This window comes from Oncorhynchus mykiss, chromosome 11, assembly GCF_057628025.1.
Source record: "Oncorhynchus mykiss isolate SJ-2025 chromosome 11, ASM5762802v1, whole genome shotgun sequence".
Classification (NCBI taxonomy): Eukaryota; Metazoa; Chordata; class Actinopteri; order Salmoniformes; family Salmonidae; genus Oncorhynchus; species Oncorhynchus mykiss.
The window spans coordinates 74,392,598-74,405,553 of record NC_143032.1 but is presented as its reverse complement, the minus strand read 5'-3'; the positions used below and the strand labels follow the sequence as shown (position 1 = coordinate 74,405,553).

Here is a 12,956-nt window from a genome sequence, read left to right as displayed (position 1 = left end):
TAGCAATGGTTTGCTGACTGATAGCTGGTAGGTAGTTAGCTAGCTTCAGTTGAGGGATTCCAGATCCGAAGTAAATAGAAATACTTTGGAAAAAAGCAGATCCACGCCACATTGGGTGAGGCGGGTTGCAGGAGAGTATTTAGAAGTTGAGGTTTCGGAAAATATTTTTTAAAGATATGCGAAGAAAAAAAATGTACAAAGAAATATACAATGGACACGACAGGACAAAGATGTCTGACTGCTACGCCATCTTGGAAGAGAATGCATTCATTGCAGTGATGAAGCCGATAATTCAGATATATTTTATGCGTAAATGTCCATTGGGTCCTGAGTTGACTGGTATTGATTAAAAGCGACGGCACCACAAGTAGAAAGATCCAGGTTTGTTTGTGATGCTCACAGTTTGCCTGGTAAATAAACAACACACAGATGCGCAAAGAGTTGAGCAGAATTCTTCTTAGTTGTGTGCTTTTTTCCTTCGCTGACCTTAATGAACCACTACTAACTGGGTCTCCCAGCCTGGACATTGGACCATTCGTTCTGCCTACATCCCTTCACTGACCCCCTTAGAGAGCTAGGGAGCTGTTCCTCTGGACATATTGGTCATGTTCTAGGCCGACTACATTAACAGATGTTGCATTGCCAATGGTTTGGGTCATTGATTGTGCATTCGGACATCAGACTGCCATATCATATGATGTGGTTAGAGAATATGTACGTGTGGGAACTGACATGTGTCACCCTGGAACGCTGCCATGATAACCCATACAAATGAATATCAAACGCTGACAGACCAGTTTCATGGTTATCAGTTTCCAGTCAATCAAATCAAATGACAATTAAAAAAGAAGGTAAACAATATGCTTGAGTGAGCCTGGGGTGGGTCAGACACTCTTTATAGGCTGAGGCCTCTGTACTGTTTACTCATAGAGAGAGAGAGAGAGAGAGGGGGAAAGAGGGAGAGAGAGAGAGAGAGAGAGAGAGAGAGAGAGAGAGAGAGAGAGAGAGAGAGAGAGAGAGAGAGGGCGAGAGAGAGAGAGAGAGAGAGAGAGAGAGAGAGAGAGAGAGAGAGAGAGAGAGGGAGGGATAAATAAGAGAGAAAGCAGAGAGCCATGCATGAGATGGAGCATCGATTCTGAAGGAATGTTTGAAAATCACACCACAGCCAGGAAAACTCCACTGGTAGAGCCAATAGAGCTTAAGGTTAGGGAGAACAGAGAACATAGCAGGATAGAAGAGAGAGTGAAATAATTAGGGAGGGATAAACATTGGTCCAGACTCAGAACGCTTATAATCATTAGGTACCAAAAGGAAGTTAACGAGCCAGAACGGGGAGGGACCTACCTGAATTTGTCCAATAATAATTGCTTGTTTCTTTTCAGAACGTTTTGCTATGGTGTACACTAATGAATATGACCTAGCTGTGCCCAACATTGCAGGAGTCTTTCCCAGATGTTATACAGTAGCATTTAGCCTCCTGCCTGCCTGTGTTTATGAGGGCCCAGGTCAGAAGTAGTGCACTATATAGGGAATAGGGCTCTGGTCTAAAGTAGTGCATTATATAGGGAAAGGCATCTGGTCTAAAGTAGTGCACTATATAGGGCAGGGGTGTCAAAGTCAAATGGACGGAGGGCCAAATAAAAAAATCAGCTACAAGACGAGGGCCGGACTGTTCGAATGTTCATTGAAAAATTTTTAAATGACGCATATAGTCTAGTGAACCTAATTGAACCTACTGAAAACCTAACAAATATATTACAATATGATCAGATAAATAAAGCAATATTTTCTTATGGCTCTGTCAGTAATCTTTAATTTTCAACAGACACAAAAGACAAATTTCCTTTATATAAATATCCCCATAACATGAACATTAAATGAAAGAAACCGGTATTCAAGGCACCATCAGTAGACTATATTTTCTATTTTAGCAAAAGTGGGCTAAATTTACTTCAAAGAAAAAACAATAATAGCAATTTTCTATCATCCACTCAACTGAAATATTTTTAAAATATAATTGGATTGAAATACAAAAAAATAAAGTGCAAAAATCTATTAATCAAAAACAACACTTTGTTTAAGGAGAAGTAACATGCAGTGAAAACAAATATTAAATTTTAACTTTTAAACTTGAACTGAGTAAAAACTCTAAATATGTGATTGCACAGTAATGTTCACTTGTTTGAGGTTGAGGGTGATACTTGGTGGTGTCCCATCTTTTCCACAAGTTCATCAATGTTCGGGGTAAGGCTCTGAGCTGAAGAAATCCTCAGAATTGAGTGGAGGTGTTCAGCAGTAAGTCGACTTCTGTGTGATGTTTTGTTCAGGTTCATCAAAGAAAACAGTTGTTCACACAGGTATGTGCTGCCAAACATAGACAACGTTTGAGCAGCCTGGATGCGCAGCTGGGGCATTGTGCCGGGGAGGAAACGGGCGAACTCCGCAGCACCCACTGCCGCATATTTTGCCCTCAGTGCATCATTGCATTGGAGGTCAATCAACTCCATTTGGAGTTTTGGTGGTGAGCTTTCCACGTCAACAGCAAATGGGTTACCGAGCAGTTCCAACCTGCTTTTTTGTGCTTCAAAGTCAGCAAATCGGCGTCGAAAGTCAGCGGCAAGCATACCTATTTTATCAGCCAACTGTGTGCTCGGGAACGCACTGGTAGAGAGCTTCTCTTTCATGGTCTGGCAGCTGGGAAAGTGGCTCAAATTTTCTTTCCGCATCTGCGTCTCCCACAGAGTCAGTTTGGTTTTAAATGCCTTCACTGTACTGTACATATCAGAGATGACACGATCCCGACCCTGCAGCTGCAAGTTTATTGCATTCAGATGACTCGTAATGTCACACAGAAAAGCCATTTCACACAGAAACATTTCGTCTCGGAGTTGTGTTGTGTCTTTCCCTTTGCTGTCCAAGAACAGACAAATCTCCTCACGAAGCTCGAAACATCTTTGAAGCACCTTTCCCTGGCTTAGCCATCGCACCTCTGTGTGATAAGGCAAATCACCATGCTCCGTTTCTAACTCCGTCAGAAATGCCTTGAACTGGCGGTGATTCAAACCTTTGGCTCTGATAAAGTTAACTGTGCGCGTGATGATGCTCATTACATGCTCCATTTTCAAGGCTTTACCGCACAACGCTTCCTGGTGTATGATACAATGATAAGCTGTCAGCTCACCTGTCGCGTTTTCCTCTTGCATCTTTTCCCGTATCTTCGCCACCAGTCCGCTCCTGTGTCCACACATCGCAGGTGCTCCGTCGGTTGTCAAACCCACGAGTTTTTCCCAAGGCAGCTCCATCTCATTTACACATCTTGACACCTCTTCATACAAATCATGCCCCGTAGTTGTGCCATGCATAGGACGTAAAGCCAAAAACTCCTCTGTCACGCTTAGGTTGGAGTCCACTCCGCGGATGAAAATTGACAACTGGGCAATGTCAGAAATGTCGGTGCTCTCATCCACAGCCAAGGAATATGCAATAAAATCTTTTCCCTTTTTCACAAGCTGCTCTTTTAGATTGATGGACAACTGGTCTACTCTCTCGGCAATGGTGTTTCTGCTCAGACTCACATTTAAAAAGAGTTGCCTTTTTTCTGGGCAAACTTCGTCACAAACTTTAATCATGCAGTTTTTGATGAAATCCCCCTCCGTAAATGGCCGGGCTGATTTAGCGATCTCTTCTGCCAAAATAAAACTGGCCTTGACAGCAGCCTGGCCTTGTGATTTGGCTTTTTTGAACAGAGCCTGTCGAGATTTGAGGCCTCGTTTTAATTCCTCTGCCTTTTGTAGCCTTTGTTCCATGTCCATATTCTTGTTTTTGTCCGCGTGTTTCGTTTCATAATGTCGTCTCAGATTATACTCTTTCAGTACCGCCACACTTTCTCCACACAGAAGACACACAGGTTTTCCAGCTACCTTCGTGAACATATACTCCGACTCCCACCTTGTTTGAAACCCCCGGTTCTCAGTATCCACCTTCCGTTTTGCCATTTTTGATGGGTATCTGAAAGTTAATTTTACTGTGATGCTGACGACTGCTGTGCCAATAAATATTGAAATGAAGCAGCCTACTGCTCGGTGCGTCACCTTTGCATTGTGGGAAATGTAGTATTGGTGCGTGTAAAAGATCTGCGGGCTGCCGGCTTGCTGCGGGCCGGTTCTAATAATAAATCAAGATCATCCCAGGGGCCGTAAAAAACCTTCTTGCGGGCCGGATGTGGCCCGCGGGCCTTGACTCTGACATATGTGATATAGGGAATAGGCCTCTGGTCTAAAGTAGTGCACTAAATAGGGAATAGGGCTCTGGTATAAAGTAGTGCGCTATATAGGGAATAGTCCTCTGGTCTAAAGTAGTGCACTGTATAGGAAATAGGAATATGGTCTAAAGTAGTGCACTATATAGGGAATAGGAATATGGTCTAAAGTAGTGCACTATATAGGAAATAGGGCTCTGGTCTAAAGTGGACCCTTCCCTATCCTGGGGAAATAAGTGCCTGTCTGCTGCTCAAGCTAGCTTGTTATATATGACGGAGTAGTGTGGAGAATCAATCCAGTGCAATTGACCAGGGGTTCCATTCTGGCTCAGCTCTGTGCTCCAGTTGCCTGATGTGTGACTGATTGAGCCCGAACCCTTTGGATAAGCTGCTCTGCAATATTCAGCCCATTTCATTTCCTCCATCTCCCCTCCGTGCCCACCCACACACTCTGTATTTCCCTAAACCTCAGACATTGGCTACATTGTTTGCCTGTCCCCAATGGCACCCTATACCCTACATAGTACCAATATTGGCCCTAGTCAACAGCAGTGCACTTCATAGTGAATAGGGTGCCGTTTGGAATGCAAGACTGTACAGTGACGCAGTAGAAAATGTTTCAATGGCATGGCTGGAATGCAATTACCTAGGACTCTAAAATCATATTTCCGTCCCTGTTCTCTCTCTCTCTCCTCTTCCTGTTTACTTTCTCTCAACTCTCCTCTTCCTGCTCTTTCTCGCTCACCTCTTCCCTTCCTGTTCTCTCTCTCCCCTCTCACCTCCCTGTTCTCTCTCTCTCCCTTCTTCCTGTTCTCTCTCTCGTTCTCTCTTTCTTTTTCTCTCTCTTCCTTCTCTCCCTCTCTCGCTCTCTCTCTCTCTCTCCTCTTCCTGTTCTCTCTCTCTCCCCTTCCTGGTCTCTCGCCCCTCTCCCCTCCCTGTTCTCTCTCTCTCTCTCTCTCTCTCTCTCTCTCTCTCTCTCTCGCTCTCTCTCTCCTCTTCCTGTTCTCTCTCTCTCCCCTTCCTGGTCTGTCTCCCCTCTCCCCTCCCTGTTCTCTCTCTCCCTCTTTCTCTCTCTCTCTCTCTCTCTCTCTCTCTCTCTCTCTCTCTCTCTCTCTCCTCTCTCTCTCTCTCTCTCTCTCTCTCTCTCTCTCTCCTCTCTCTCTCTCTCTCTCTCTCTCTCTCTCTCTCTCTCTCTCTCTCTCTCTCTCTCTCTCTCTCTCTCTCTCTCTCTCTCTCTCTCTCTCTCTCTCTCTCTCTCTCTCTCTCTCTCTCTCTCTCCTCCTTGTTCTCTCTCTCTCTCTCTCTTCCTGTTCTCTCTCTCTTTCCTCTCCATGTTCTCTTTCTCTATACAGACCTAATCAGGGCCATCTGAATGATGTTTGGGTAGTAAATGAGTTTAGTGTCTTTGTAGTGTTAGATTATCACAAAGGTGAATGTTGTTGTTTGTTGAATAATGAAGAGGGTGATGGCAAAAGCAAGCAAGCACGGTGATATGCAAAAGCTATGGTGATTTCAGTAAACAAACAGTGCAAATCAACATCCAGTAGAAAGCAAATCTACGGCAGACGGCAAGGACTGTGGCGGCAAGTCCCATCTACCGAGGCGGCAGTCACCACTAGCCTCAACGACATTTATCGTCATTCTCTCATTGAAAACAACGACATCCGGTTTGCCTTGTTCCTCGCACCATCGAAACTCAGCATAACCCTAACTCTGCACCACCTCTGCAATATTGAGGACAGCAGCTGAAGAAAGACGCTTTGGCACTACTATAAAGAATGGAAGATATACAGCACAATCAGAAGGTATTCAGACCCCTTGACTTTTTCCACATTTTGTTACGTTACAGTCTTGTTCTAAAATGGACACAATAATGACGAATCAAAAACAGGTTTTAAGAAATGTCAGCAAAAAAAAAATGCAAAAAAAATGAAATATCGCATTTACATACAGTGGGGCAAAAAGTATTTAGTCAGCCACCAATTGTGAAAGTTCTCACACATAAAAAGATGAGAGAGGCCTGTAATTTTCATCATAGGAAATCTTGCTTGTTTGTAGGTGACCAAATACTTATTTTCCACCATAATTTGCAAATAAATTCATTAAAAATCCGACAATGTGATTTTCTGGATTTTTTTTCTCATTTTGTCTGTCATAGTTGAAGTGTACCTATGATGAAAATTACAGGCCTCTCTCATCTTTTTAAGTGGGAGAACTTGCACAATTGGTGGCTGACTAAATACTTGTTTGCCCCACTGTAAGTATTCAGACCCTTTACTCAGTACTTTGTTGAAGCACATTTGGCAGCAATTACAGACTCAAGTCTTTTTGGGTATGACACTACAAGCTTGGCAGATCTGTATTTGTGGAGTTTCTCCCAATCTTCTCTGCAGATTCACTCAAGCTCTCTCAGGTTGGATGAGGAGTGTCGCTGCACAGCTATTTTCTGATCTCTCCAGAGGTATTTGATTGGGTTCAAGTCTGGACTCTGGCTGGGCCCCTCAAGGACATTCAGAGACCTGAAGCCACTCCTGCGTTGTCTTGGCTGTATGCTTAGGGTCGTTGTCCTGTTGGAAGGTGAACCTTCACCCCAGTCTGAGGTCCTGAGTGCTCTGGAGCCTAGGATCTCTCTATGATTTGCTCCACTCATCTTTCCCTCAATCCTGACTAGTCTCCCAGTCCCTAGTTCAATCTTGTTTTCATCAGATCAGAGAATCTTGTTTCTTATGGTCTGAGAGTCTTTAAGTGCCTTTTGGACTTTTGGAAACTCCAAGTGGGCTGTCATGTGCCTTTTACTGAGGAGTGCCTTCCGTCTGGCCACTCTACCATAAAGGCATGATTGGTGGGGTGCTGTGGAGATGGTTGTCCTTCTGGAAGTTTCTCCCATCTCCACAGAGGAACTCTGGAGCTCTGTCAGAGTGAACATCGGGTTCTTGATCACCTGCCTGACCAAGGTCCTTCTCCCCCGACTGCTCAGTTTGACTGGGAGGCCAGCTCTAGGAAGAGTCTTTGTGGTTCCAAACTTCTTCCATTTAAGAATGATGGAGGCCACTGTGTTCTTGGGGACCTTCAATTCTGCAGACATTTTTTGGTACCCTTCCCTAGATCTGTGCCTTGTCCCAATCCTGTCTCGGAGCGCTATGGACAATTCCTTCAACCTCATGGCTGGATTTTTGCTCTGACATGCACTGTCAACTGTGAGACCTTATATAGACCGGTGTGTGCCTTTCCAAATCATGTCCAATCATTTGAATTTACCAAAAGTGGACTCCTGTCAAGTTGTAGAAACATCTCAAAGATGATCAATGGAAACCGGACGCACCTGAGCTCAATTTCTAATCTCATAGCAAAGTGTCTGAATACTTATGTAAATAAGGTATTTACGTTTTTTTTATTTGTAATACATTTGCAAAATATAAAAATTTTTTTTTTGCTTTGTCATTAGGGGGTATTGTGTGTATCCTCTTGAAGGATACACACAGATATAGGCACTGCCAAACTCAGGGGATCTGTTTAATATTCAAATCAAGGGTTTGTGTTTTTCTTTTCAGGTCAGCGAAATCAATATAAGCTGGAAAAAATTCTAACAAGAGACAAAGCCCTCTGGATAAAGATTTCTTTCAGTGTGTGTGTGTCTGTGTGTGTGTGTGTCTGCCTAGCTGTGTCAGAGAGAGTAGTGGTATTTTAATCCTCAGAATCTTATAACAGAAGCTTTGTTGAGTGGGGTCAGTTGGGCCTTTGTGCTTTGTGAGAGAAGCATGTCAAAGAGCTGTTTGTCTGTCATGACCTTCACAGACATAGGGACGAAGTCTGTGACCCCTCTGTCTCTCTTGTAAATAAGAGACGACTAAGGCAGAGCAGGGTGACACTTTGTCTATATGTGTCTATCTGTGCACACAAACATGCACACACACACACACACACACACACACACACACACACACACACACACACACACACACACACACACACACACACACACACACACACACACACACACACACACACATACACACACACACACACACACACACACACACACACACACACACACACACACACACACACACACCTGCGCTGTCACTCAGTCACTTGTCCATCATTCCTTTCTCTGATTGAACAGATGGCCCTACACACGTGCACTGTTTGTGTGTGGGTGTGTCTGCGTGTTTGTATGGGTTTTGTTGTGGCTGAGCAAAAGAGAGAGAGAGGGAGAGCGGGGGGGGATGAGAGAGAGGGGGATGAGAGAGCGAGAGAGGGGGGGTGAGAGAGAGGGGGGATGAGAGAGAGGGTCGAATGATAGAGAGAGAGAGAGAGAGAGAGAGAGAGAGGGATGAGAGATAGAGAGGAATGAGAGAGAGAGAGAGAGAGAGAGAGAGAGAGAGAGAGGGGGATGAGAGAGAGAGGGGTATGAGAGAGATAGGGAGAGAGAAGTCTCAGTTTGCGTACTCTCGCTGGTGTCTCAGTTTGCACACTCTCGCTGGTGTCTCAGTTTGCGTACTCTCGCTGGTGTCTCAGTTTGCATACTCTCGCTGGTGTCTTAGTTTGTGTACCCTCTCATCTCCATACCACACGTTTAATGACATTTTGTGATTATGTTTAACACAATGCATTATATGCATCATACTTCAATGTGCCCAACGATGCAGGCCACACTTCAGCTGAAGAATGGCTGAGGTTTAAATCAGGACACGACAGCTCTAGTTGGACAGCGGGTTAGACCAGGTGACCAGGGTAGATGGGGAGAACTGGGCTGTGTCCCAAATGGCACTGTATTCCCTACGTAATGCACCACTTTTGACCAGGACCTATTGGGGCACAGCCCATGTCCCTTCAGGTGATCAGTGATTGCCACTCCCAGAGAATGAGGCTTGGCCTATATGGGCCCAGCAGAGAAGACTGTAGCAGAGGGTCTCTCTTTGTCTTTCTCTCTACACCCCCCTCCCATCTCTCTCTCTCTCTCTCTCTCATAAAACATAGCTACCGTTCCTCCACATTCTTGATGTGAACTATGAACTTGCTGTTTATCAGGCTCAAGGCATGTAATTGAATGTTTAGAGAGTGATAGTGTCTCTCGTAGTGAGGCTAGGAAGGAAGAAATAGTCCCCAGATTTGTTTTTAATTTGTGTATTTAACCTTTATCTGACGAGGCAAGTCAATTAAGTCCAAATTCTTATTCACTATGACAGCGAGGGGCGTGTGCGGCGCTGAATAAATGAAAGTACAGAGAAGAAAAAAGGGGGAATGTGGTAGTTATGAAATCCTTCCTAATGGAGGAATAAACTATCAACATTTCCTTTTCCAGTATTGATCAGAACTGAAGAGGTCATTAGCTGCTGTTTGTGGCTGGTGGTTCTATGTCTCTGCAGTTGTCTGTGAATCAATCTTCCTTTCTGCTGTGCTTTCACTACTGGATGTCTGTCTTCTCTCAGAGCGTGTGAAACTGAACATGACATAGACCAATAACCACAGCTGCCCTGATTTGAGTGTGTGAGTGTGTGTGGCACCCTCTTCTTCTTCATAAGCATATCATATCTGTAACAGACCACTTTAGAAAGCACTGGCAGTATAAAGCCAATAGTGCATGATTAGCAAATGGACACCCTTCACACCAAGTCTCTGATTTAATGGGCTAAGTCAACTCAATCCATTCACTGTGTTGATCCATCACCAAGTCAATTACAATCCACAAGGAGTTGTTCAGCGTGGAAAGCAAAAGCAGTATCTAACTGGATTTAACCTTGTAGTTCTTTACTGTAATAAACACACTACGGCCTACACTGGTTTATCTGTTCAGCGGTTTAACTCTCTTGCTGTGTCTCTCACTCTCTCTCTCGCCTCCCCTCCCCCTTTCTCCCTCCCTCCCTCTCTCTAACTCACCCTCCCTCCTTCTCTCTCTCTCAATCTACCTCCCTCCCCCTCCCTCCCTCTCTCCCTCCCTCCTTCTCTCCCTCTCGCCCTCCCTCCCTCTCTCTCCCTCTCAACCTCCCTTCCCCTCTCTCCCTCTCTCTCTCTCTCCCTCCCTCCCTCTCCTCCCTACAGTGGGTGTTGGCCTTTGAGATCTTCATCCCCCTGGTCCTTTTCTTCATCCTGCTGGGCCTGCGCCAGAAGAAACCTGCCATCCCTGTCAAGGAAGGTAGGACCGACTGAAAGAAGGGAGCTTCACAAAAAGGTGTACAAATGAAAGAGTAGTAGAAGGGATGCAGACGGCAGTGCCAGTCTGTTTGTGCCATCATGCCAAACATTGTTTCGCTTGACAAGTACAGCAATGGAGTTGGACAAAGCACAAACAGATCTGGGACCAGGTTACAGAAAGAGAGAACAGATCTGGGTCCAGGCAACAGAAAGAGAGAACAGATCTGGGTCCAGGCTACAGAGAGAGAGAACAGATCTGGGACCAGGCAACAGAAAGAGAGAACAGATCTGGGACCAGGTTACAGAAAGAGAGAACAGATCTGGGACCAGGTTACAGAAAGAGAGACAGATCTGGGACCAGGCTACAGAAAGAGAGACAGATCTGGGACCAGGTTACAGAAAGAGAGAACAGATCTGGGACCAGGTTACAGAAAGAGAGAACAGATCTGGGACCAGGTTACAGAAAGAGAGACAGATCTGGGACCAGGTTACAGAAAGAGAGAACAGATCTGGGACCAGGTTACAGAAAGTGAGACAGATCTGGGACCAGGTTACAGAAAGAGAGAACAGATCTGGGACCAGGTTACAGAAAGAGAGACAGATCTGGGACCAGGTTACAGAAAGAGAGAACAGATCTGGGACCAGGTTACAGAAAGAGAGAACAGATCTGGGACCAGGTTACAGAAAGAGAGACAGATCTGGGACCAGGCTAATGCAGAAAAAAATGAGAGGAGAACGGGAGCCAGGGGGTGAGGAGTGACGGTGGTTGGTGGTTAGTTAGGCACAGTGTTGTGGTTGTGTGGGAATCCCCCGTTGCTACAGCTCACTATTGAAGGGGAGTCCACCACCACCAGTTTGAACACAACACATCAATCTAACCAGACTTTCAGTGACAGTCCAGAAGGAAGGGAATGCTGCTGTAGCCTGCAGATGTAGAGGATGCATCTTGATCTTAATATAGAATGTTTGCTTCTCAAATGGCACCCTATTTCCTACACAGTACACTACTTTTAGTAGCCCTCTGTAAAGGCTATAGGGTGTCATTTGGGACCCAGCCTCTATGTGTTGTTGTGACAGATGTAACGCTGTATAGAATTTCCACCTACAGTATTTCTGTTCAGTTGTACAAGGCTCAAATGGAGCTTTACTAATCTGCCATTGAATGAAAGTCTGGTTGCATAAAACACTGGTGTCTAGTGTTGTCATTCATACTGTTTAGTCATGTACTGTCATGTACTGTCATGTACTGTCATGTACTGTCATGTTTAGTCATGTACTGTCATGTTTAGTCATGTACTGTCATTGTCCACAGACATCCACACCTGTTTTATTTACCTGTTTTTTTTCTTCTCTTTTACTCTATGACCCTCTGCTCTCTCTCTCTCTCTCTCTCTCTGATGATGATGTCCCCCCTCTCTCTCTCTCTCTCACTCTCTTCTCTCTCTTGTCTCTCTCTCTCTCTCTCTTCTCTCTCTCTCTCTCTCTCTCTCTCTCTCTCTCTCTCTCTGATGATGATGTCCCCCCTCTCTCTCTCTCTCTCTCTCTCACACACTCTCTTCTCTCTCTCTCTCTCTCTCTCTCTCTCTCTCTCTCTCTCTCTCTCTCTCTCTCTCCCCTCTATCTCTCTCTCTCTCTCTCTCCCCTCTATCCCTCTCTCTCTCTCTTCTTTCTCTCTCTCTGTTCTCTCTCTCTCCCTTCTCTCTCGTATCTTCATGATGCATGTTCACTGCATGCTGAATCAGTCTGTAAGTGTCAAAGTCTTTATCATTGTGGCTTCATGATTATCTCTAAGTTATGATTACCTTGACTCTGACTTTGGTCTCCTGTTATAATCCTGTCTGGGATGTGGGACAAGTGTGTGTGTATGTGTGTGCTCGCGAGCTATGTGTGCAGGTGTGTGTTTGTGTGTGTGTGTGTGTGTGTGCGGCTCCCCTCCTGATGTCCGTGTCTCTGTGTTGTCAGCACCGTGCTGAGTCTCAGGCGTACAAAATGGCACCCTATTCCCTTTATAGGGCACTACTTTTGACCAGGGCAGTGCATTACATAGGGGAAAAGGTTGTCATTTGTGACATAGGCTCAGTGACTGGGAAGGGATCTGTCTACAATGTTGTCTCTGGCCAACAGATCCTATTTCACACATCTGACTAATGCTAAAAAGCTTTGTGCCCAGGTTAGCGCTGTAAGGCACACACTGGCACCGCACCACATATACACAACACACAAGGGATGCACATGCACCGGCTCACATGTGCAGGGAGCAAATATGAAATGTGATCTGTGACGGCTCTCACACGGTCGCAGTGACAAACAAAGTCTGTGTGAAAATATTCCTTTAAAGCGATTTGTGAGAATTTTGAAGATGAACGTTGTCTCTGTGTGTGTTTGTCTATGTTTCTACGTGTCTGTGTTTCTGTGATAACCAGTTACTGGTGACAATACATGCTACTGTCAATACTGTATACATAACATAGCTATACCATACATCTGTCTGGAGCTAGCTTTTATTCAGCCTGGGCCCAGATCTGTGTCCTATCATGTCTAAGGAGTGGCATGATGGCACAGA

General features: G+C 45.0%; 1 protein-coding gene across 2 annotated transcripts in view; it reads left to right on the top strand.

Annotated features, from left to right (window-relative positions):
- The window catches only part of LOC110536359 (ATP-binding cassette sub-family A member 2), a 129,674-nt gene that overhangs the window by 45,786 nt on the left and 70,932 nt on the right, over nucleotides 1–12,956 (top strand). For both annotated transcript variants that reach the window (XM_090189155.1, XM_036936262.2), the window contains exon 2: nucleotides 10,301–10,394. In XM_090189155.1, the coding sequence (XP_090045281.1) occupies nucleotides 10,301–10,394 (94 nt within the window). The remainder of the gene's footprint in view (nucleotides 1–10,300; nucleotides 10,395–12,956) is intronic.